This window comes from Sarcophilus harrisii, chromosome 4 (genome assembly GCF_902635505.1).
Source record: "Sarcophilus harrisii chromosome 4, mSarHar1.11, whole genome shotgun sequence".
Taxonomy (NCBI): Eukaryota; Metazoa; Chordata; class Mammalia; order Dasyuromorphia; family Dasyuridae; genus Sarcophilus; species Sarcophilus harrisii.
In genome coordinates this window covers 241,346,856-241,371,126 of record NC_045429.1, presented here as the reverse complement: position 1 = coordinate 241,371,126, position 24,271 = coordinate 241,346,856, and the positions used below count along the sequence as shown (strand labels likewise).

General features: G+C 31.9%; 1 protein-coding gene across 6 annotated transcripts in view; it reads left to right on the top strand.

Moving 5' to 3' along the window:
* Nucleotides 1–24,271, top strand: part of ADGRB3 (adhesion G protein-coupled receptor B3) — an 856,580-nt gene that overhangs the window by 416,427 nt on the left and 415,882 nt on the right. For all 6 annotated transcript variants that reach the window (XM_031964675.1, XM_031964677.1, XM_031964676.1 and 3 more), the window contains one exon: nucleotides 5,669–5,777. In XM_031964675.1, coding sequence (XP_031820535.1) covers nucleotides 5,669–5,777 — 109 coding nt within the window. The remainder of the gene's footprint in view (nucleotides 1–5,668; nucleotides 5,778–24,271) is intronic.

Sequence of the window (24,271 nt, the reverse complement as noted above, 5' to 3'; positions counted from 1 at the left end):
AGGAAACAAAAGAGGGAAGAGAAGAAAGAGCACCAAACTTCAGTAGAAAGAACACTATAGAGAACAGGAGATCTTAGGTTCAAAATTCTAATTTAGGTAGTTACACTGCTATGTGACCTTAGGCAAGTATCTCAGCTTCTCTGGGTTTCAGTTTTCCCATGCATAAGGCAATGACTTGAACTAAATAATCTCTATTCTACCTTTCAGATTTGATCCTATAAAATCATGCAGATTTTTGACAAGATGATTATTATCAAGTAATGACCTGATATTACACTTTTCACTGAAGATCACTTTAGAGTCCTGAAAAGATTTACCTAATTTCAGTAATTTAATTCTTTTAGGGATGAATTCTTAACAAGTCTGTGCTGCATGATCATGAAAGAAAGAAAAATTGATTATTTTAAAATCAAACAGAAAAATGCTGGCAGGATATTTTGATTTTGACTACTTATCTTTGGTATTTACAACTGAGTTATAATCTAATAAAGAAGCATGCAACTCTTTACACTGCTCTGAGATTTGTAAAGGTGAATGAGAGCCCAAACAAGAACATTTGCTTTTGAATTTTCTTGCCCTTTCTTCTGACTTTTAGTAGCATACTAATGGTCTTATATATGTCTGTGTTAAATGTGTCTTTCTTCTACTTTCCTTACCTAATTATCCACAACAATTTTGTCTTAAAAAGCATTTATCAATTTTGCAGGAATGGTACTTCCAACCTTACTCCTATCCACCTTTAGCAGGTGGGCAGCCTTTTGATGATGTCTCACTAAATTTCACTAGACTGGACATTCAATAACAAAGATTCATTTGTTGGCTAGTCATGTACACGAAATCTATCAGAGATTGCACTTCACTGATTACAAATCTTTTAGAAACCAGAATCAGGATCACTTCCATAAAGCATTATACTAGAATTTTCACTGAAAGTTGATAACTATATAAATATCAATAAATTTTCTTTATCATGTAAAACATGGGTGAGGACCTACAAAGGAATAGGTTGTTATATTAAAAACAAACATTTCCGAAAGAAAAGTGATCTAAATGGATTCATTTCTTCACACTATTATTATATACTCATAATTGACAATGCAAACTTAAAAATGATATTTTGTGAGCCTTGTATGAGGTAGATATATCTCTTCCAGTGGCTTTATATCTATATAAGAGTAGATGTTCTTCTAAAATCAAGTAAAATTATTTAATTTTTAAAGTACTTTTAAAAATTCTTTTTACATAGAAAATTATGATTTTCTAAGTACATGAAAAAGATAAAATTTAGCATTGTACACCATCTTTTTAGATGAATTAATTCTTAAGAATGTTCAAATTTAGTTAAATGCTAAGGAAAATTTCCTGTATACATATTAGTAATTAAAAAATGAAGACTGAAAAATTAAACTATAATTGTCAATCTAATTTTTTTTTCTTTATGGAGATAGTGGTTACTAGGTTAAGGAAATAAAAACTTGTCCAGCAGAATAATGAGAAATTACACAATTTTTGATTCCTACTGTGATTCATGAATTATTTATATTTTTATAAGGCCTAAATAAAGGTACTATTCAAAAGTAATTTTATAACTTCCCTTTTCCCCTTAAAGAGCATCTATGGGAAACATATTTGTTTTGTGGAAGCTCTCACCTAATATGGTATTAGGAGGTATAACCTTCTCTGTTTTAGGAAGTTAAATAATGTTTTTCCATTATGGGAAAGAAAAGAGTTAATAAGTCAATGCCTTTTAATATAACTTTTAGTCTCTGTTCTTGAATATTCATGTTATATAGATCTCTATTATTAATCCATTGATAGTTTTTGTTTTTTTTAATGAAGGCCCATGTACAAATTCCATGTACCATATCAATAAATTTTCTTTTATTGAGTTCCTCAATTTCTCTTTCTTTCTACTGATCTGAATTATGCAGTTGTATATAGCATCCTTTCACTGCAAACCTCATTTGCTGTAAGTAAATGTTTGAGTTTCTAGATATATCCTCCTTCTAGAACACTGGAGACCACTAAATATGGCCATATTTAGAACAAATATATAACATTATTTAAAACTAAAACTACAATTCATCTGATTCATGGTTAACTATGAGATTCTCAATACATACCAATGATAATTGGGGACAGAACTTCTTGTTGTCAATTCAAATCTCAAATTTATAATCTGTCCAATTATTTTTGATTTGGATCAATAAAGAGTCTGTTTATTGCCTTCCAGAAAAAGATGTTTAATTTTATTTTTAAATAAAGCTAATGCTTTCTAAAAACTGTTTTGTAACTGTGATAAAAAAGATTTAATATTACATACAAAAATTCATATACCAACATTCCCAATTTGTTGTATAAATGACTAGAGAATAAGAGATTTTAGTGAGAAGACTTAGCTCCAAGTTTCTTAGGTTGGTACATTTTTGATACTCTGCCTTTTAAGAGAGAGACAGAGACAGAGAGAGAGAGACAGAGAAAAAAAGAGTGAGAGAAAGAGAGAAATACAGAGAGAGACAAAGACAGAGAGAGAAGGGATCCCAAACCATAGCAAAAAAACAAAAACAAAAACATTTCTTCATTTGTAAAACTCTTCTCCATAAAATGTCATATATGATTACATTGTTGTATAGAATTTCTAATGAGGAAACTCTTCCTAATAAACATTTCTGCAACTTGGAGCATGAGTTGCTTGAAACGCTGAAAGGTTAGATAACTTACTCAGAACCAAATATCATTGTTGGTCCAAATTGGAGCTGGTACCCACATCTTCTTGAGTGTCACAGGGGTCCTCAAACTTTTTAAATGGGGGGCCAGTTCACTGTCCCTCAGACTATTGGAGGGCCGGATTATAGTAAAAACAAAAACTTTGTTTTATGGGCCTTTAAATAAAGAAACTTCATAGCCCTGGATGAGGGGGATAATCATCCTCAGCCGCCTCATCTGGGCCGTGGGCTGTAGTTTGAGGTCCCCTCATATATATATATATATATATATATATATATATATATATATATATATATGAGATTCTTTATCTAATCCAATTCAATAAACATTTGTTAAGTGCCTACTATATACCAGGCAGTACCATAAGCAATGGGGACAAAATTAATTAAAAAAAGAAAGATGGTCCCTGGCTTTAAAGAGCTTACATTGTGTAGGTGACAATATATAAAATGACACAGGAAAGCAGAGAATGGGGGAGAAGGGCATCAGGAGGTGTTCTATGGAGCTGAAAGTAGGCAAAGTAGGAAATGCAAAGTGAAATGAGCTGAAAATCACTTTTTGCCTTCTATTAAAAAAGGCACTGGGAGAAGTTTGTTGTTCTGCCTACCCTTTCAGTCAGAGAGGAAAGGAGGTTTAGTGATGCTGAGACTTGATTGAATGATTTTGACTTTGGAAATGATGAGTTTATTCTGGGAGGAATAACTTAGTACTAATTTAACCAGGCAGAACAGCAGATACAAAGTGCAGTGAGCTTAAAATTCAGCTCTCCCATGCGTATCTACTTTCTCATACAATATATGTATACAAACATATATATATACTTTCTCATACATATATACAAAACAGTATATATGTTCATAGAAATTAGCATTATTTGAAAGGAAGATTTTTCCCCTGTAGGCAATTGGGATTAATTGACTTGCCTAAGATCACACAGCTAGTGAGTGTTAAGCACCTGATCCTTCTAAACTCAGGCCTGCCTGACTCCAGAGTTGGTGCTCTACACACTGTATCATCTAGCTGCCCCAACGTAGTAATTTTTTGAGGATGAGAAAGGACAATGCCTTTGTTTTCAAGCCTGGGAATAAAAAGAACTGAGTTCTAGCCTCAATTCTGCTACCTGTTAGTTGTTTTATCTTTAAAAGACACTTATACTTTCTCTGCTTTCATTTTCTATAAAGAGGTTAAAGAAAGGTGGTCTTCAAGGATCCATCTGACTCCAAAACTCTATTACTGCTCTAAAAAAATACACTATTATGAGAAAAGGTCATGCTCTAGAAAGTGTTCTTTTATGGATTGTTGGCATGATAAGTCACTTTGGCAGTGCCCCAATTAATTCATTTGTGTCCTTATGTGCCATATGTTCAAGTCAGTCAGAAAGTGCATTTATCTCTGTAAGGTTTGGATATGCTGGTAAATAATATTGAATGATTTTCATGGTGGTATTTTCCAGAAGTAGAGTCTGTAGAGACCTTTCAAGCTAATGTGATTAAGTAAAAACCATCCTCCAAGTCTATAAAAATAGAGTGCCTACTAATTATTCTTCCCAAACTCTATTCCTACCAGAACTCCTTAGTATCAGCACTATATTCTTTGCCACTGGTCAATATCTCTCATAACCTTCTATATGATTTTGCAAATTCATGTAACCCAATGTGGAAATAAAGCACTTATTTTAGAACAAGTGAGAAACTGCAATGGAGAAGAGTAAAGACTGGGATAGGTGCTAAATGTATTATTTCATTAATATAGGAAACTCATAGATAAAGAAATTTCTTCCACCTGAAGCAGATAAACACTTTTTCTTTAACAAACAGTTTTGAAGATTTGCTTAGAACACTGAGAGATTGTGAGTTGCCAAGGGTCACAAGTCAATATGTGTCAGAATTGGGGCTTAAACCAAGGTGTTTTCAAGCTCTGAAATCAGTTCTCCATGCATTACCCTATTCTGCCTCATGGTGAAGAATGACCAAAGTAAAATATCTAACTTCAAATATTTGTCCTTCATGTAATTTAATTATCTAGTTGCAGTAGGAGCAAAGTAATGATCCTTAAAGATAAAACTTTTACTGCTTAATTAGCTATGAATACTAAAAGACAGCAATAATAATGATGATAATAGCAGCAGCAAGAAATAACTAGCATTTTGGTTTGCATAGCGCTTTATAAATATTATTTCATTTTATGTTGGTAACAATCACCAGAAGTAGTTGCTATGTGCTATTTTAGAAAGTAAGAAACTGAGGTAATGAGTTGCCCAAGGTCACAAAGCCATTAAATGTCTGAGGCTGGATTTTTAGTAAGGTCTTCCTGACTTCAAGTCTAGTATTCTATTTACAATGTCATATAGCCATACCCTTTATTTTTCTAGTAAGACTCTACTTTTGTTGGCCCATTTTGGGGGGGGGGGGAGGTGGTACACAAACTTAGGAAAGTAAAGGTGAATTCTAGACTTACTATATCTTAATTGCTTTATTTTTGGAAATGGCTCTCCTTTCCTTTTATTCTCTACCCTACCTATGAGCAAGCATGACATACTAAAATTAAAAGCTAAAATTAAAGACCCAGAATTCTGTTTTTCTTCAACATTGTGTTTAATAACTGCAGTAACATATCTATTAACAGTTGTTTGTTTGCTTGTTTCTGAGTTGACAACCTTTAAATGTGTCTCTCTCTGGTTTTTTTGTTTGTTTGTTTGTTTGTTTTTTTATCATGGACGATTAACCATTGCCACACATTGCTATAAGGTTCTACTTATTGTAATAACACTGGCTTCTTTTCTATTAATAGTTCAAACCATTGGTTTATAAACTTCTTTAATACCAAACTGCTCTGACTTTCTTAAAATATTTGCTGACTTTCTTAAAATAGAATGGAATTGATGCTTCTAGAGTTATAGGAGACAGTGCTATTTTTCATATTGTTTTGCTTCTTTCTGTAGATCTACCCAGGCTCCATAGAATTAATGCAGGTGATTGAAGATTTTATACACATTGTTGGAATGGGGATGATGGACTTTCAGAATTCATATTTAATGACTGGAAATGTAGGTAAGAAATAGTAATATATTTTGTCAAACTCATACTTTTACTGAAAATCACAAATTGCAAGTATGCACTCTATACATTGTCATGCTTAATATGTGCAATTTCCATAGATCTATATACCTAGGAATATTTCAGTACATATTCCACAGCTAGTTTTTATCTGCTCTTTATATCACATTTTGATTATGTATATTTATGAAGGCTGTAGACATATGTAGACATAAGTATCTATAAATACTAATCTATTTACTACAATTTTGTTTTTTTAAAGGGGGGGATAATAGTAAATTTCTTAAGTATTATGTAAAGATTTTATATAGCATGTATAAATATATGTATGTACATCTACCTAGTTTTTAATAAGTACTTCCTACTGCCACATCCAAACACATATATATTTGTTTACATGTACATAAATATCATTAAAGAAGTGTACATGTGTAATGACGTGTATATTCTCCATAGGCATGGCATATGTATTTTGGTACTCCTGCCTATTAATATCTAATTTTATTTCAGTGTATCTGCACAACATGTTTGGAAAGTCTCCATTTTCTTCCTTACAAAATGACTATAAAGCCTAATTGTTTGGTTTGAATTATCTTCCTGAAGTATTGATTTTGTGTATATTAAACAAATTTTCAGTTATTTACTTAATGTCTCCCAAAATATTATGCCCATGTAAGTTCTCATGACACACTTTCCAAGAATCTATAGATTCCTTAGATCCCTCTAAACTAGTTATACATTTATTTAAACAGCAACATAGCATAACAACCTATACAATTCAGAACATTTTTTTTCACAATAAGTTGTTCTTAATATTATATGTTCTCCATTGGGGTTCAATTCCATCATATAGTAACACAGCCATTTTTATAGCAACATAATTATATTGAGTTAATTGATAGTTATGATAACTAAAGTGTACCTTTTATTCCCAATGTTAAAACCAGCAAGGGCAAATAAATTTTCTTCTTAAATGCTTTACATACTGAGTTAGGAGTAGAGTGATTTCATTTTTATGTTTCTTGTACCTTCCTTCTATGGCATATCTGTGATTATACATAGAATAATTTACCAGTTGTAAAGCCTAAATTACTAAACTCTCTTAGTTTGAGTTTTTATATGGTTAATAAGGACACTAAAACAAACATATAATTATATTTTGAGAATTATAAGTGTATCAATTTCAAACAAAGTCTCTAACTAAAGTTAGGGTTCCATTCAGCCACATGCAAAAATTATACATATAAACACATATGTGAATATATATGAATATATAAATAAACATATGTATTTATCATATAAATACTCTGTAAATGCAGATTTTTGTATGGACAAAAGAAGATCTTAATTGGGTAGGACGTGGGGAAAAGTGGTTATTCTAATATTATTAATCATTAGCCCCAATTAGCTAATCGAGGATTCAAAAGAAGTCATTTTCTTTCATGTTTGACAATTGGTCAAGGAAACATAGAATTAAAATAATTGAATAACCTTATACGGACACACTTCTAAAATATTTCCTGGATCATTTATACAAGAATATACACCAGTCATACTCCCTGCTATCTGAGAACTCTTAAACACACTCATTCCTATCACTTATGCTTATGTCTTAACACTTACCCTTGGAATGTAGGAGATGGTTTTATTACTGTACCCTGAACACTTTTTAAATGTTGAATTCAGCTGGATGAATTAAGAAATAAAGAAGTCAGTTAGTTTCCAATTTTTTAGATTTCAATAACCTCCTCCTGTTACTCAAATACTCAAGTGGTTCTATGATCTCATCAGTTTATATATATATATATATATATATATATATATATATATATATATATATATATATTCTGTCCAGGAATGAACATTGCACTCCATCCACACTTGCCTAGGCAGTATTCTTCTCAACCATATCTCCACAGAAATTCACCTAGAATTCACCCAACATATTAAGCCTTCCTCACTTTTCCTTAAGAAGGATACCAGTGAAATGTAAAGGCTGGCTTACAGTTATTTTTCATTCTGGACTTCTAAGCAATACATGAGTGTGTGTGTTGTGTGTGTGTGTGTGTGTGTGTGTGTGTGTGTGTGTGTGTGTTTTAACTTAAGTTCTTTTGATGGCATGCTTTTTTGTTTTTTTTTTTCTTAGTGGTTCTTTATTTGTTCCATATTGTAGTTTACCTCTCAAATGTCTTCTGAATGACACTCAATTTTAATTCTTCAGAGACTATATTATTTCATGACAAAATCATCATGGCAGATTATTTATGGGAACTAAAAAGTCTGTTTTTTGTTGCAGCAAGATATTTATGGCCAATACATGAGTTTTGCAATTTCTCATAGCTTAATTAATCTCTTCCACCAACTTGCTCTCAATTTGTAGTATCTTTCCCAATGTATATTTTAATGAATGAGTTTTATGGATTGTACATCTCATTCTATGGTATAATCTAAAGTCTAAAAAATGGCTACTCTTCATTCTCTTGATTTTTCCCATGTGGATAGTTAAACCAAATTTTTTCTAAGTGGTTATGAACTATATTCGAGAGACTCAACAATATTCTAAAGATTGATAGAAATACTATATTATTCATAACAGAAACATCTTATATCTCCTTCATGATGGTGTTGAACACAAAACATATCTTCCTATTTTATATTTTATGGGATAGTAAATATCAGAAGGTCATCAAATAAATTTTTCTCTATTAAACTTTTTGGAATATTATTACTTTGTATATATTCATGGGAGACATTTTTATTGGTTTTTGTTCAAAAGATAATTATAGAAGAATATTGAATTTTTTTTTACAAAATATTGCCTATTTCTTACTAATATCCTTCCTGATCAAGAATTACTTCAAACTACATGTTATACTCATACATTTTTATTTAGTTCAGAAAAAGGACACAGATTTTAGACTTTTTTAATATTAAAAAGACCTAAGATAATTTCTGTACCTTTGGCATTTCTACCAATTTCATGTACCTCATGAAATGATTCATCAATTTTTTTTTATAATTACATTAACACATTCACAGATTCTTTGAGGTACATTTGGTTTTATCTATACTTTTCCTATTATGTTTTATGTCTCCTTATTTAATATGTTTTCTTAGCTTTATGAAAATGACCTATCCACAGTTAGAAAACAAGCTTTCAATTGAATAGTAGTAAAGGAACATCTTACTAAAAGAGAATGTTATTTATATCTTTGTTCACATTTTTGTATGTAATTCAGTTTCATAATATAAACTTAAAAGATACTTCATATTTGATATGAGTTTGAGAAAACTTAAATGTCAATGAACATTCCTCTAGTTTTTATTATATCTGAACTTTGAAGTTGTTTTAATATATTATTCTTGTATATACATAATCTAGTTTTTGAATGGTTTTTAAAGCAAAGTTTGTTATTTGTTATTCAGTCATTTCATTTATGTCCAATTCTTCATGATCCCATTTGGAGTTTTCTTGGCACAGATAATCAGAGTGGCTTGCCATTTCCTTCTCTGATCATTTTGCTTATGAAGAAACTGAGGCAAATAGGGTTAAGAGACTTGCCTAGGTATCTGATGCTGGATTTGACCTCAGATCTTCCTGACTCCAGGCTCACCACTCTATCCAATAATTGGTAAAAAAAAAAAAAAAAAAATTTAAAGGATAGTTTCCTTCAAACCATATTGAAAATTACAATCCACTGAATTGCAAAGGGCTATATTGATATGAAGCCACATGGCTTTCCTCAGCCCCAAGAATCTCTGAGATTAACAATGGAAATAACTAGATGGTAAAAGCCAAGAAACAAAATAAAAAACTAAAATCTTTCACCACAAATTCTTTGTTCTAAGGTCAGATCTTTCACAAGCAAATGAGAAACAAAAAAGAAATTAACTTAAACAGACTGTTATTAAACATATTCAAATTATGTCTTATAATATGTTTACAACTCTTCAAAAAAAAAGAGAATAAATTTTATTTATTTAATTCTCCAAAAACAAAGAAATAAGAAAAAGCAATAGCCACCTTTCCTCAAGTTAATTGGTTTTCTTTCACATATGTTGGCCTTCAATTTTTTTGTGCCCTATCCCCATGGATCTGTGATACTACAGAGAAAAATATTCTCCTCCTTAGCTTTAAAGAATAGGCCATATACATAATTGAGATTTCTTTTTAAAAAGAACAAACAAATTAAAAATTATATAGTGGGGAATCAATAAGTAAGCAGTATTTTCATTTTTCATGAACATGATCTCTAATATCCTCATTATACTCATTACTGAGTCTCAATGAGTATTACTCATAGTTTCTGCAATGTAAAGTTGGCTTCATTTTTAGTTATGTTACTGAAATATAGTTTGGTGGATATGGTTTTTGATGACATGCTTATATTCATCATAATAACTGAATCCCACTTTTCCTGGAATGATCATTTGAAATTCCTGCAGTCATTTGACTAGATGAAGGTACAGTACATTCAGCATAAATTAAATAACTAGTCTAGAGCCTATTTGCTCAGGGCAGGGAGCCAAGTTGGCTGATGAATGGGGGAGGGAATAGAGTTTAGCTATGATGAATCATGAAAATCATATTTTGCTTCCCAATTTTCAGAGCTCTCCAAAGAAATTTGAGTTATCTATCTCAAAAAAGTACCATTGTCGTCATAATCAGAGTACTTGAATGCCCAATAGTGTCCCGGATAGCCATAAAAATTATTGCTTTTTAAGATTGAGATAATTTTAGAAGTATGTTGGGATAACTATTACCCACCTATAAATTTATTATGAGAATGGCGATGCAGAGTTAGGTAAAAGACATTTGAGTTTGAATGTAAAGAGGCTATTATTTCTACAGATAAAATGCTGTTTTTCTGATATTTTTCAGCTCCTTAAAGAAAGGAAGGGTCTGACTTTTCTTTTCATATCCTTAGCATCTAAATGGGGATAATAAATGATTGCTATGGGATAATTTGTCTTTCTTGGTGTATATATTGAGTAACTATCATTTTTAATAAATCTGCTTTCTCTTTAGACAACTGAAAGAGTATTAAGTTTAAGCAAAAATTCACATAGTCTGAAAGTCACTTATCCTAATCCTCAGAAGATCAAAAGAAGCAATATTTTAAGAACATTGATAATTTGGAGATTATTTTGAAGGCGGTAACCAGGATGGTGAAGAGCCCTGAGTCAAAACCATGGGAAGATCAGTGACATTTTTAGAGCCAGCAAGATAGTTGTCTTGAAAAGCTATCATAAGGAAGACAATTTAGACATGATCTGTTCCATTATATATGGCACAAATAGAAGCAAGGGTTAGAAGTTGCAAAGAGGCCAGTATAGACTCTATGATGGGGATGAGAAAGGGTAAGATGAATATGCATTACACACATTACACACACATTACAAAAAAAAAAAAAAGCATTCCTAATAACAGAGCTATTCAAAAGTGAAAGATGATAGATGATAGATTTTTTTTCCTCAGAAATTTTCAAAGAAATGCTTAATGACTTGTTGGATATGTAATAAAAAGAAATCCTTTTCACATGTAAGTAAAACCTGATAGCCATTGAGATATCTTTTATGTCTCAAATTCTATGAGTCGATTATAGTTCAATGACTGTACCAAGAAGCATCCCCAATGTTTCTAACTCCTAAGTGACATTTTTCAGTGATGAAGACCTCCACCTACTTTATCTGGCAATCCATCCCACATTTGAAAAGTTTGTTTGTTAGGAATTGTTCACTTACTTTGAGATGAAATAGTTATCCCTTCCATATTATGGGAATTAGGGATGCAGCTCATGATCTGGAAGATCCTCCTAAAATGTTTTAGCCCTCTATTTATACCAGATAAGAAGTTTTTTTTTCTTCTTTTTCTTTTAGGGAATGTTTATAATATGTTATTTTAAAACACTTTCCACACAAATCATTATTTGTCAGATCTAATCAGTTGGAAAAATATCAAGTGTTCATGGATAGGCTGAACGAATATAATAAAAATGGCATTATTCCATACATACATCTACTTATTTAATGCCATACCAATCAAATTCTCAAGAAATCATTTTATAGATCTAGAAAAAAATAGCAAAGTTCAGCTGGAAGAAGAAAAGATTAATAATTTCAAGGGAATTAATGAAAAAAATGCTAACGAAGCTGGCCTAGCTGTGCCAAACCTAAAGCTATATTATAAATAGCAGTCATCAAAACCATTTGGTACTGGCTAAGAAGTAATCAATCAGTGGAATAGGTTAGAATCACAGGATAAAATAGTTAATAACTATAGAATGTAGTATTTGGCAAACCCAAAGATCCCCACTTTTGGGATGAGAACTCACTATTTGACAAAAACTGCTAGGAAAATTGGAAATTAGTATGGAAGAAATTAGGGTTTGACCCACACCTAACACCACATACTAAGATAAGATCTAAATAGGTTCATGAATTATACATAAAGAGTGATATCATAAGAATTATATTAGAAATTAAAAGAACATAGCATAGTTTACCTCTCAAATCTGTGGAGAAGGAAGGAATTTGTGTTTAAAGAAGAACTGGAACTCATAAGTGAATACCAGATGGATAATTTTGATTATATTAAGTTAAAAAAGGTTTTGCACAAACAAAATTAATACAAACAAGATCATCAGAAGGGAAGCAATAAATTTGGAAATCATTTTTCATATTTAAGGATTCTGATAAAGACCTCATTTCTAAAATAAATAGAGAATTGACTCAAAATTAGAAGAATTTAAGCCATTTTCCAATTGATAAATGATCAAAGGATATGAACAGACAATTTTCAGATGAAGAAATTAAAACCATTTCTAATCATTGGAAAAAGGTGCTCTAAAACTATTGATCAGAGAAATGCAAATTAAGATAACTCTGAGATACCATTACACACCTCTCAGATTGGCTAAAATGATAGGAAAAGATAATGATGAATATTGGAAGGGATGTGGGAAAAGTGGGACATTGATATATTGTTGGTGGAACTGTGAAAGGATCTAGCCATTCTGGAGAGCAATTGGGAACTATGTTCAAAAAGTTATCAAACTGTGCATACCCTTTGATCCAGCAGTGTTGCTATTGGGCCTGTATATAAAAGAGATCTTAAAGGAAGAAAAGGGACCCACATGTGCAAAAATGTTTGTGGCAGCTCTTTTTGTAGTAGCAAGAAACTGCTAACTGAGTAGATGCCCATCAGTTGGAGAGTGGCTGAATAAGTTATGGCATATGAATGTTATGGAATATTATTGTTCTATAAGAACTGATCAGAAGCATGATTTTAGAGAGGCCTAGAGAGAGTTACATGAACTAATGCTAAGTGAAATGAGCAGAACCAGTAAATCATTGTACATGGCAACATCAATATTATATGACGATCAATTCTGATGAATGTGACTCTTTCCAACAATGAAATGATTGGTGCCATTTCTAATGATCTTGTGATGGAGCCATCTGGACCCAGAGAGAGGACTGTAGGAACTGAATGTGGATCACAAAACTTTCTTTTTTATAATCTGATTTTTCTTGTGCAGCAAGAAAACTGTATAAATATGTTTATACACATTAAATTTAACATATATTTTAGCATATTTAACATATATTCAATTGCTTGCCCTATAGGGGAGGCTACGGGGAGAAAGAGGAGGAAATCTGAAATATAATACTATGCAAAGGTCAATGTTATCAAATTATCCATGCATATGTTTTGAAAATAAAAAGCTTTAACATTTTAAAAAAAGAAATTCTAGCACCTACATACCATAGTGATATTCATATAGTTGGTGCTCAATAAATACTTATTAAATACATAAAAATAAAAAATAAAATTTTGTTAGTGTTTCATCATAGGTCAGTGTAAAGTAAAAACACTGTGGCTTCCACAAAACTCTTCCCAAATTCCCATTTGCAATAATTTCTTATGCCAACTTATGATATATCAAAATTGTGTTGGGGAAAGTCTCAATGTAGAAGGAATATGTATACTCCCTATAATTTTTATTATTTTTCATAATTTTTCCACATTGAACCCCTCTTCTCCAAGATATCTCTTCGTACCCTTGGAGATAACAATCATAATGCCATTCTTAGAATCTTCCCAACACAATTACTATTAACTAAGGTAGTAGTATAATGAAAAGAGCAATAAAACTGGACTCAAAATGGGACAAGTCACTTGATCTCTCTGAGCTTCAACTTCCCTACTCATAAAAGGGGCATTCTTATATTTCTCCTTTCATTTTCTGAGTTGTGATCTCCAAAAGAGATGCTATCTGTAATATTCTTTTGAATTGTAAATTACTGTGCAAATATCAACTATTATTTTAATTATTATTATCATGTTTTATAAGTTACTAAAATTAAATAGAATATTCTGTATTGCTGTAAAAACTGATTTTTAAAAATTGGCTATGGGATACAGATTTCAGTGACTAATACCTCATTGTATTAGTCTTCCTGGTGAATGGTGAGATAAAAAGGGGAAAAAAAACCCACAATTTCTTTGTCAGGTGAGAAAGAACCACATGCTAAAATTATTTTAAGCTAGACTTTAAGCTTATCCATTATTCAGAGAAAAGAACAAGATAGCAAAGAAAATTCTTTGCTGTCTAATTATATTTAGATTGAAATTAAATTTAGATTAAAAGGTTTTTTTTTAATTTTTCTAATTTGTAGGAGGGGGAATAAGATTATTTCAGTAGCCTTGGGCATTTTATTTATTTTGACTGAATAAATTTGTAGATATACTATAGAACAGGAAAAAGTAAAGTGTAATCATCATCTGGAAATATTATATATAGAGTAATATGGGGGATGTGAAATAATTTATTTAATACTATAGATCATAGGATTTGAAGTTCCAAAATGAAGTATAGAAGAAAGATGGTCTGAAAAATAAATATTGTGAAAAAGAAATATATATATATAAATATATATATATATACATATATATATATGTATGTTATATATATATATATATATATATATATATATATATATATATATATATATATATATACGTATGTATTAGGAACACTAAAAGACTGGAATTGTGAACCTGGATTGGGAAAATGCATTTTACATACACATATTCATAGGCACAAAATGTATAGATTCCAAAGAATAGCTTAATTATACTCATCAGAGAAGACACAAATACAGTTATATATCATTCATCATTTCATGATGTTCCTTCTGAGAACATTATTGTCAGAGATAGCAGGGGGTACTGCTATCTTAAACTTGTTAAGAGGAGAATGGCTTATATTATTTGGAAGTTAGATCAAAGCATAATAACTACAATTTTTAAAATCTGATATCCTCTCTAAAACTCCTATTCTGTTAAAAAAAAAAGTATGATGAATAGAAAAATATTCTCACAGAAAAAGAATGAATGACAACCATAACTATTTTAACATTTGGAAATATATAGTTGGATAATGATGTCTTATTTCATCAAATGTGAATCACATAAGATTTTGTTTTGGTTTTAGAAACTCAAAATGATTATAATAGATTTGAATTTTTTGTAGTCACAGAATTTTATTACAGCTGGAGACAATTTAGACTGCATCTAATGCTACCCCTTTACTTTATGGCTGAGAACAGCTCAATATGCAGTGAAGCTACATGGTAAGGTAGAAAGAGTGACAACTTTTTTTTTTTTTTTTTTTTGGAATAAGCATCCAGTTTCTTATCCTGTCTTTCTAATCTATTATTTCTGTGCCTCTGGACAATCCACTTAACACTTCTCAGTTTCAGCTCCCTCATCTATATAATAGAATTATTATATAGAATGTAATATACATTAATACTGTATATCTAATATATTAATATATTATTTATATATTAGATATAACATATCTAATATATTAATATATTATTAATATAATATCATTAATACAATACTATTAATATATCAATATATTTTATATGACATCAAATATATATTATATGATAGAAGTGTCCCATCATCCAATTCTAAATTGATAGCAGTAGGATACTAAGTATGAACTTTTTAAGGTTCAAAAAGTACTTTCCTAACCTTAACTCATTTTAGTTCTTCATTTTAACACTGTGAAGCTATTATAAAATATAGTTATTTTCCTGGTTTTATAGATGAAGAAACAGAGGCTCAAAGCAGTTAAGCAATTAGTTCCATTGGACAACAATAAATAACAAAAGTGGGATTTGAACTCAAGTGTCTTGAGTCCTAGTCAAGCACTCTTTCCATAGCATCAGGCTAAATCTTTTCTTTTTGTTTTTTTTTTTAAAGAATAACATTATTTCTTTTCATCCTTAAAACAAGACTTTGAGGAAGGTATCTACTTTTTACAAATGAAGAAACAGAAATATGAGAGAGATAAAGCAATCAGCCCATTAACATAACTAATAAATGTCTGAGTTAGAATTTAAAACTAGGTCTCCTCAACTTCCAAGATTGAGATGGAAACTGAAGTGCAGATTAATAAATCTCTAGTATTGACTATTTGAAATGTTTAAACATCCAGTGTTTTCTGTATTTGTAGAATTAAGAGTTTATTATACAGTTAAAGGCTAATATTCCTGATAAAAGAATATTGGATTTTTTCCCTAAAAAAAAGTTTCAAACATTCAGCAATTCCAGAAAAAGAATGAATTCATGGTTAGAATTTATACACTAAAAAGTATGAAAATGTTAAAGCTAGAAGTAATTTTAACATTTATCATCTTTTCATCTAAAATAGTATTTCTCAAAGTTCCTTTTTCTTTTGGAAACTGATACTTCTTGAATTGTAAGCCCCGATTTTGAATGTGAGCTATATATTTCCCCCAGAATATTATGTGAAAATGTTTTCTTTTCAATAAGAACTATATTGTAAGTAAATTTTTATACTGGTATAGATAAGTAATTCATATATAATTTAGAATCTTGGGGAGTTTAAAGGAACATTAAGAGATTGCAAGTTGCCCACAAAGTCAATATGAAATAGAATTTGAATTTGGATCTTCTTCACCTTAAGACACCCATCCTACATTGCCTTTCTGAAGAAATTATGTGCCAAAAATACTGTGGTTGGCAATTGAGGGAATGAAAATAAGCATAATCTTTCTATTTTGCTGTAGGTGTCCCATAAACTCCTTTGACACATGGAACATGGAACTTCACGTTCTAAAGATCTCCTGTGTGGGTTCTTTCAATACATATTAAGCACAAATGTGTTGTATTACCAAAGTAATTTCAGAATCTCCTGACTACACTCTGTGAAAAAAAATTCAACCTACAAAGAAGCAGATTCCAAATTTATTTTAAATTGTCTGCAAGTCAGAGTCCTAATGGTACTTAAAGCTTGTTTGTTCTCTTGCAGTGCTTCCCCCCCCCCTCTCTTTTTTCCTATTTTCCTCACTCCCTCTTTCTCCCATACCTCTCTCCTGACCTAAAGATCACTTCCTTTGGTGTCCAAGAATATAATTATATGAAATACTAAAGATTTCAGAATGATCATTCACTTTTGTATTCCTGAGACTGAAATTGAATCTACCCCTATTCTAATAATGCAATTTCTGTATCTCTTTTTACCCACTATAGAGCCATCTCATCAGAATCTGAGCTATTGCTTCCTTGCACATGGTGGTAAAATTTAATAATTTCCTTAGTAGGACATCGAGTTCTCCTTTTAAGTAACTGCCTTGCAGTGAAGCAATTTGATGATAAAATTTAAGAAATAAGGACAATGCTTCTTCTCATACTTATTTCCTATTTTCCAGACTGTTACCTTTTGCTTTACACTGTTATGTTCATGGTATAAAATCTATTCTTAAAAAAAGAAAAAAAGATTCTTGTAGACAGTTGACACCAGGGCTGAGAAATACAAGGTAACATCTTTTTGTTTATTTGCACTATCTGACATCTGTTCCATCAGCTAGACTTTGCCTGCAAGTGTCAGGTCATGCTTCTGCCTCTGGCTTTCTATAACTCTTGCTACATAGGTGGAGCAAATGATGGGTCTTTCTTATTGCTTAGAAAGAAAAACCATAAAAACTCCCAATCTCTCCGTTGCTAATATATTCCTGGTACCTTGTTCAATAACAATTTCCCCAGTCACTTTAAAACATAAAATCATTTACCCTAATCACTGTAAAACATATGACATTTTGTTGCACTCTTCATTCTTATGTTTTCAGGATTTGTTGGGTGATGATTGTTTTTTGTCCATTTCTTTGTTTAAAGAAGGAAGTAATTCCTATGATTTTCCTATGTTTCTATGATTTTAGTTTTATCCAGGCCTGGGTATTTTAATAGCAGTCTGGAATATATTACAAGATTGTAGAATAATAGATTTAGAACTGAAAAGAATTTTTAAAAGTATCTAGTGATGTCCCTTCACTTTACAAATGAGGAAACAGCTTCAGAGAATTTAAGTGAGTTTCCCACCAGTGCCAGAGGCAAAATTTGAATCCAGATCTTTATGATTCTAAGTCCAATTTTCTATTCACTATAGCATGCTGCTTCTTAAAATTTTTATGAATAAATTATTGAAATAAAGATTATCCAACCCTTTCTCTAGTCTAGCAATATTGTAAAAGAAGGCATATATATTTCTTCAGTAATATATTTCTGTCTTGTAAACACAGATTATTTTTCCTGACATCCAATATAAAGCCATCCTATTGAAATTTAGATTGCTAAGTTTTTTTATATCTTTGGTGCCATTTAGCACCTCATCATTGGACACCATATATCATTCTATCATCACTTCACTATCTAGAACAAGAAACATTCACTAAAACAGCTTCATATAATCAGGATAGCTGGAACATCCTAGCAAACTCTCTTGTTACTAAATGAAGTAGTTTATACTTTTTCATTTTAAATCCACTAGGATTTTAGATCTGAAAGGAAATTTAAAGGTTATTAATTGACCTTCCTCACTTTGCAACTGTGGAAACCAGGACCCTGAGAGGAGAAATGATTTTTCCAAAAGTCACAAAGCTAATTGTAGACAAAATTGGGGGAAGAACCAGTGTTGTCTACCCTTAGTTATGAATATGAATTTTAGCCTTTAGGGTAAATTTAGTTGGAGGGGTAAGAGAAGGAAAACTAGAGTTTAGGGAATCATAGTGAGATCAGAACACAATGTTTAATGTTGACAAATGCCCTGAGATACCACCTGGGGGAAGTATTTTTTAATTGTTATGTCATGTCATTCATAACTGACAATGCATTTGGAGTTCTCTTGGCAAAGATCCTGAAGTAGTTTTCTATCTCCTTCTCCAACTCTTTTTACAAGTGAGGAAACTAAAGGAAACAGGATTAAGTAATATGTCCCAGATCACTTAGCTAATAAATATGAGTCCAAATTTCATCTCAAAAAGATGAATTTTTTTGACTTCAGGCCCAGCACTTTATCCTAGCAAAAAGGGGAGGAGGAAGAATTCTGGGACTCTTAAAGAGCTCAGAACCCATTGCTAATAGTAATATGGGCAAATACTCAGAGACACCACATTGAGGATTTAAAGGTGGCAAATTTGACTCCTAAGATCAGAGACTTGGAATATTTTTATTTGAGAGTGCTATGGAGAAAAAAAAAAACCAGGACATGTATAGACAGGGAAAAAGCCAACTAAATTAAAAGAAAAGCCTTAGGTTTCTATCTTGGCCAGTGTGGTAGTTGATCTTGCAAAATATGCACCACAGCTCCCTTCATCAAAGAATGTGAAGACACTGTGTTTGGATATAGTCAGAAGAGGAGTTTATCATCCAACATATTCAACCTACAATGCCATGGCATAGTCAATAATCCTTATTCCACCCCCAAACTTCAAAATATTGGGAGATTGATAGGTTCCAGAGAAAGCTTTAGCTATAATTCTAGCTTGCTGCTGGAGAAAAAGTCAATCAATCATTAAAAAATCAATAAGCTCTTATTAAGTGGTTACTATGTTTTAGCCATTGTGTTAAGTGCTGGGGATAAAAAAAAAGGCAAAACACAGAACCTATTCTTAAGAAAACTAGTAGAAGAGACAACATATTTAATGAGGGATATAACATATCTAATGTACAAGAAAAAATATATATTCACTCTTAATAGGAAATGCTTAACAGAGGACAATCACTAACATTAAGGGCAAATAGCAAAGGTTTCTTGTAGAAGTTGAAATTTTAACTGGAAGTTGAACCAATCTAGAAAAGCCAGGAGAAGAGATGAGGAACGAAAAATTCTAGGCATAGGAGACAATCCATGAAAATTCATGGTATCTAGAAATGGAGTATCTTGTGTATGAGTAACAGAAAAGAAAACACTGTCCCTGAATTGCAGAGTCTATTGAAGAGTAAGGTATAAGTCTATTAGAAACATATTAGTTATTAACAGTTTTGAATGCCAAACAGAAGCTTTTATTATATTTCATCCTGGAGGTAACAGGTTACACTGACATTTATTGACTATGGAGAAGAGGGTAGAAATAGTCAAACCTATGCTTTAGGAGCATCACATTGACAACTAAGTGCAAGATGGATTGAAATGGAAAGAAACTTGAGACAGGGAGACCAAGTAGCATGCTATTTCAAAAATCCAGGTCTGAGGTGATAAGGGCCTTTATGAAAGTGGTTGTTGTATAATAAATTTGACAAACTTACATGACAGACAGGATATGCAATGTGAGAGAGTGAGGAGTCAAGGATGACATAGGTTGTGAGCTTTAGTATATGAAGTGTTCAGGAAAGGCTAGCCTCTCTGGTGTGAAGGCTTGCCAAGTCCTTTTCAGGGCTGCTTATCTTCCTTGGTGTCTGCCGGCCACTGAACTCTTATCTGTGGCTCTGAGAAGCCACATTCCAGTAAAAACCAAGTTGGCAGATAGGCTCAATCAGGTTGAGAACAACCAATAAGCCATAGATCTGAATTAGAAGACTATGTCCTCCAAACAAGTGAAGATTTCCTCATGACAGCATAGACAAATGACAACAATTTGTTTCAACAGCTGTGGAGGTGGGCTGACATAGGTGCTGTGAAGCACTTAGAGTCACTCCATTCTGGGCCTTTTGTCTGTCATCCTGCTCCAGGTTATCACTCTGGAAAAGAGTGAGGCTACTTATTTTTTTTCCAAGTCTGCCTCACTTAAATCCAATTCATTCACAGATCAAAACATTATCTTGATGCCATTGGTCCTCTTTGAAGACAAAGGATAAACTACAAGAAGACTATAATTAGGAATGTTGTGGTTCTAGGGGAATAATGAAGTTAAAAAGAGGGGAGAATTTGAAGGAAGATTAATGAATTCAGTGCTACTCATTAAATATGTTGGCTCGTCTACTAGACTCCTTTAAAATAGGTACTATGAATTTGTGTAATTTAAGATGCCTAACAGTTGAAGATGTAATTCTGGAAGTCAACAAAGAGGATAGGATTAGATAGTTACATCTGAAAATCATTAACATAGAGATCATATTTGAATCCATGGATGCTGATGAGATCATCAGGTGAAATAATATGGAAGAAGAAGAGACAAGGGTACAGCATTGAATCCTGATAGACATCTATTGGGAATAACTTGTATGAAGATCCAGCAAAAGAAACTAATAAGGAGTTGTAAAAAAAGAAAAACCAGCATAGATTAGTGTCAGAAATCTACAGAAAAGAGTGTCAAAGAAAACAGTCAAGAGTCACTATCAAGATTGATTGTGTCAAAAGCTATATAGAAATCAAGAAGGATGAAGATTGAGAAAAAGTCATTAGATCTGAAACTTAAGAGATCATTAGTAATTATGGAGAAAAGTTTTGGTTGAATAATGAGGGCAAGCCAGATAGTAGAGAATCAAAAAGGGAGTAAGAGAAAAGAAATTGAAGAATCAATAATAAAATGCTATCTCATTTAGTTTAGCCACACAAAAAAGCAATATGGGACAAAACTAGTAGAGATAGATGGATAAAATGAGGTTTTTGTTTGTTTTTGAAGGTGAGAAAACATAGCCATGTTTATGGGGATTAGGGAAGTTACCAGTAGAGAAGGAAAAATTAAAGGAAAATGAAACCCACATGATGATAGAGGGGACAATAAGCTGGAAAAGCTATAATTTTAATGGACCCAGCCAGTTTGGTTTTCTGCAGTTTTGTTTAGCAACATCTGAGCTGGATGAAAGGCAACAAAAAGTGGGAGTAATCCAAGGTTGACATTTAGCAAGGTGAGATCCTTGATAGGATAAGGGGGCAATGAAAATGAGAAGAGAACAGAGTAGAGTTGAACTGCCTCACAGAGGGGTCAAAATAGGGTTGGTAGAAATGTATCGCCTGTGCAGGAGTGATGGCCTGGTGAAAAACTGGAGGGATTGAGGGATTTCAGGTTACAGTGAAAATGAAGAACAAGATCTGGGGTTGTAAGGTAAAGGGAGGGGGAAATTTACAATAGATTGTGATCAGCTAACCAAATTCCAGAGTTCAAGAACACTGATGCCTGGGTTCTCAGCAAACTTCTAACACACATGCTTTATGGACCTAGAAATATCATTCAACCTCTCAATGCCCCTGGAAAACTCTCTGAGACTACGATTTGCAGAATTATTACAGATCTACAATGGTACAGTAAGTCTCCTTATTTGAAGTTCTAATAAACACCTACATGCAATCAAAATGAACTTTTTAATGTTATAGAGATAGCATCCAAGTTTCAAGATATAGAACAAGATACTTAGAGTCAGAAGAAAAGAGTGGTCCTGACACTTATTAATTGTGCAGCCTTGGAGAAGTGATTTAACCACTCTGGTCCTCAGTTTCCTCACCTATAAAATGATAGGTACCAAGACCCTTTGCAATTTGAGATTATGCTTTTACATATATAATTCTGATATTCATCATATCATATTGATTTCTAATGTTACTGCTTCCTCTGTTATCTTATTTGAATATTATCTATTTAAATAGGAAGAACTATTGGTCAAAGTTGAATAGTTATCTGTAAAACATCTTTATAACTTCAGAGGAGGGAAATAGTGTTAGTAATTATATTTGCATTAATAGAATGATAACATAAAATGAAAGCAATAGTTTTCATAAGAATTATTTCTTTACCTCTGTATGACATTCATCATATGACATTTAATGTCATTAGCAGAATTAGACTCTTATGCAAATAAGTTTAAAGATGGATAAAAGTTACATGATTTGCCCATTTTTGTTTTATTTATTTATTTGTTTGTTTTGCTGAGGCAATTGGGGACAAGTGACTTGTTCAGGGTCACACAGCTAGGAAGGATTAAGTATCTGAGACCAAATTTGAATTCAGTTCCTCCTGACTTCAGAGCTGGTACTCTACTCACTACCCTACCTAGCTGCCCCCATTTTATTTATTTTTTTTTACAGATTGAATAAAAATGGGTTCAAGGTGAAAAGTATGTTTTAGAGACAGTATCATCTTATGTTTCTGGTATTTCTGGAAATAATTCTCTAGGTGAATAAAGTTAACCTTTCCCTCTCTGTTTGAAATAAACACAATGCATTTATATTTTCCCAGTAGCCTTTTTCTTCTAACCCCAATCATTTCCCCTATTTTCCTGGAAGTTTCTAATCTCTACATCCTGTTTAAATAACCTATACCTCTTTGTCCTGTGTTTAATGGAAGAGATCTTTGGAGATCATTTACTACAGAGGAAAAAGTATATATGCTTTCTATCCCAATGTGTCCCTTTTGTTAAATTATTTTTAGCCTTACTACATTTAATAAGAACTCTTTCTCTTAATTCATTATCAGAACTTGCTTGCTGTCAGTCCAAGGATATGTCTTTAAAAATATCACTTCTAAGATAGGAAGTAGGAAAAGACTTCTTTCTTATCTTATTTTTTTTAACAATTCCCAGAAAAATATAGGTAAGTCTTTTCTCCTAGCTGACCAGTACATCGTGTGGCATTTTCTAATTCGCAAACAGTAGCTTCATTTTTACTTTAATATATTTGAAGCCATAATTAAAGCAAAACATTTGTATTATATCTATGCTTCTAAGTTGGGGTGGCTATTTGCCATTGATCTTTAGGAATTTCTATTTTTATGTCTTGTTTTATAATAATGAACAGTTTGCCAGTTTCTCTACCCTCATGTGAGTCAGTTTGGCTTGGTGTACAAAGAACTGGACTCAGAGTCAGGAAGACCTAGTTTCCAGACCTACCTCTGATATATGCTGGCCAAGGAAGACAATTAACCTCTTAAGTGCTTTGAGCAACCCTAATAATCATTATTACAATAAAGGTAACAAGTTGCATTAGTAGAGGAAGGATCTTCATAGAGAATTCTCTCTATAAATAAAATTAAATGTCCAATTCCTCTTCCTAACCATTATTACATACGCCAGTCTTGTGTAGTATCTGATGTGAGTTGAGGGATATATATTCTTTTATCAAGGTAAAGAAAGTCCTTATTCTATTTTTTTTTTGGCTTTACTTTTTATTACTTTTCTTCAGGCCTCCAGTATTTGCTTTAACTGATAAAAGTGAAATGGGCTATCAATTTTGAGT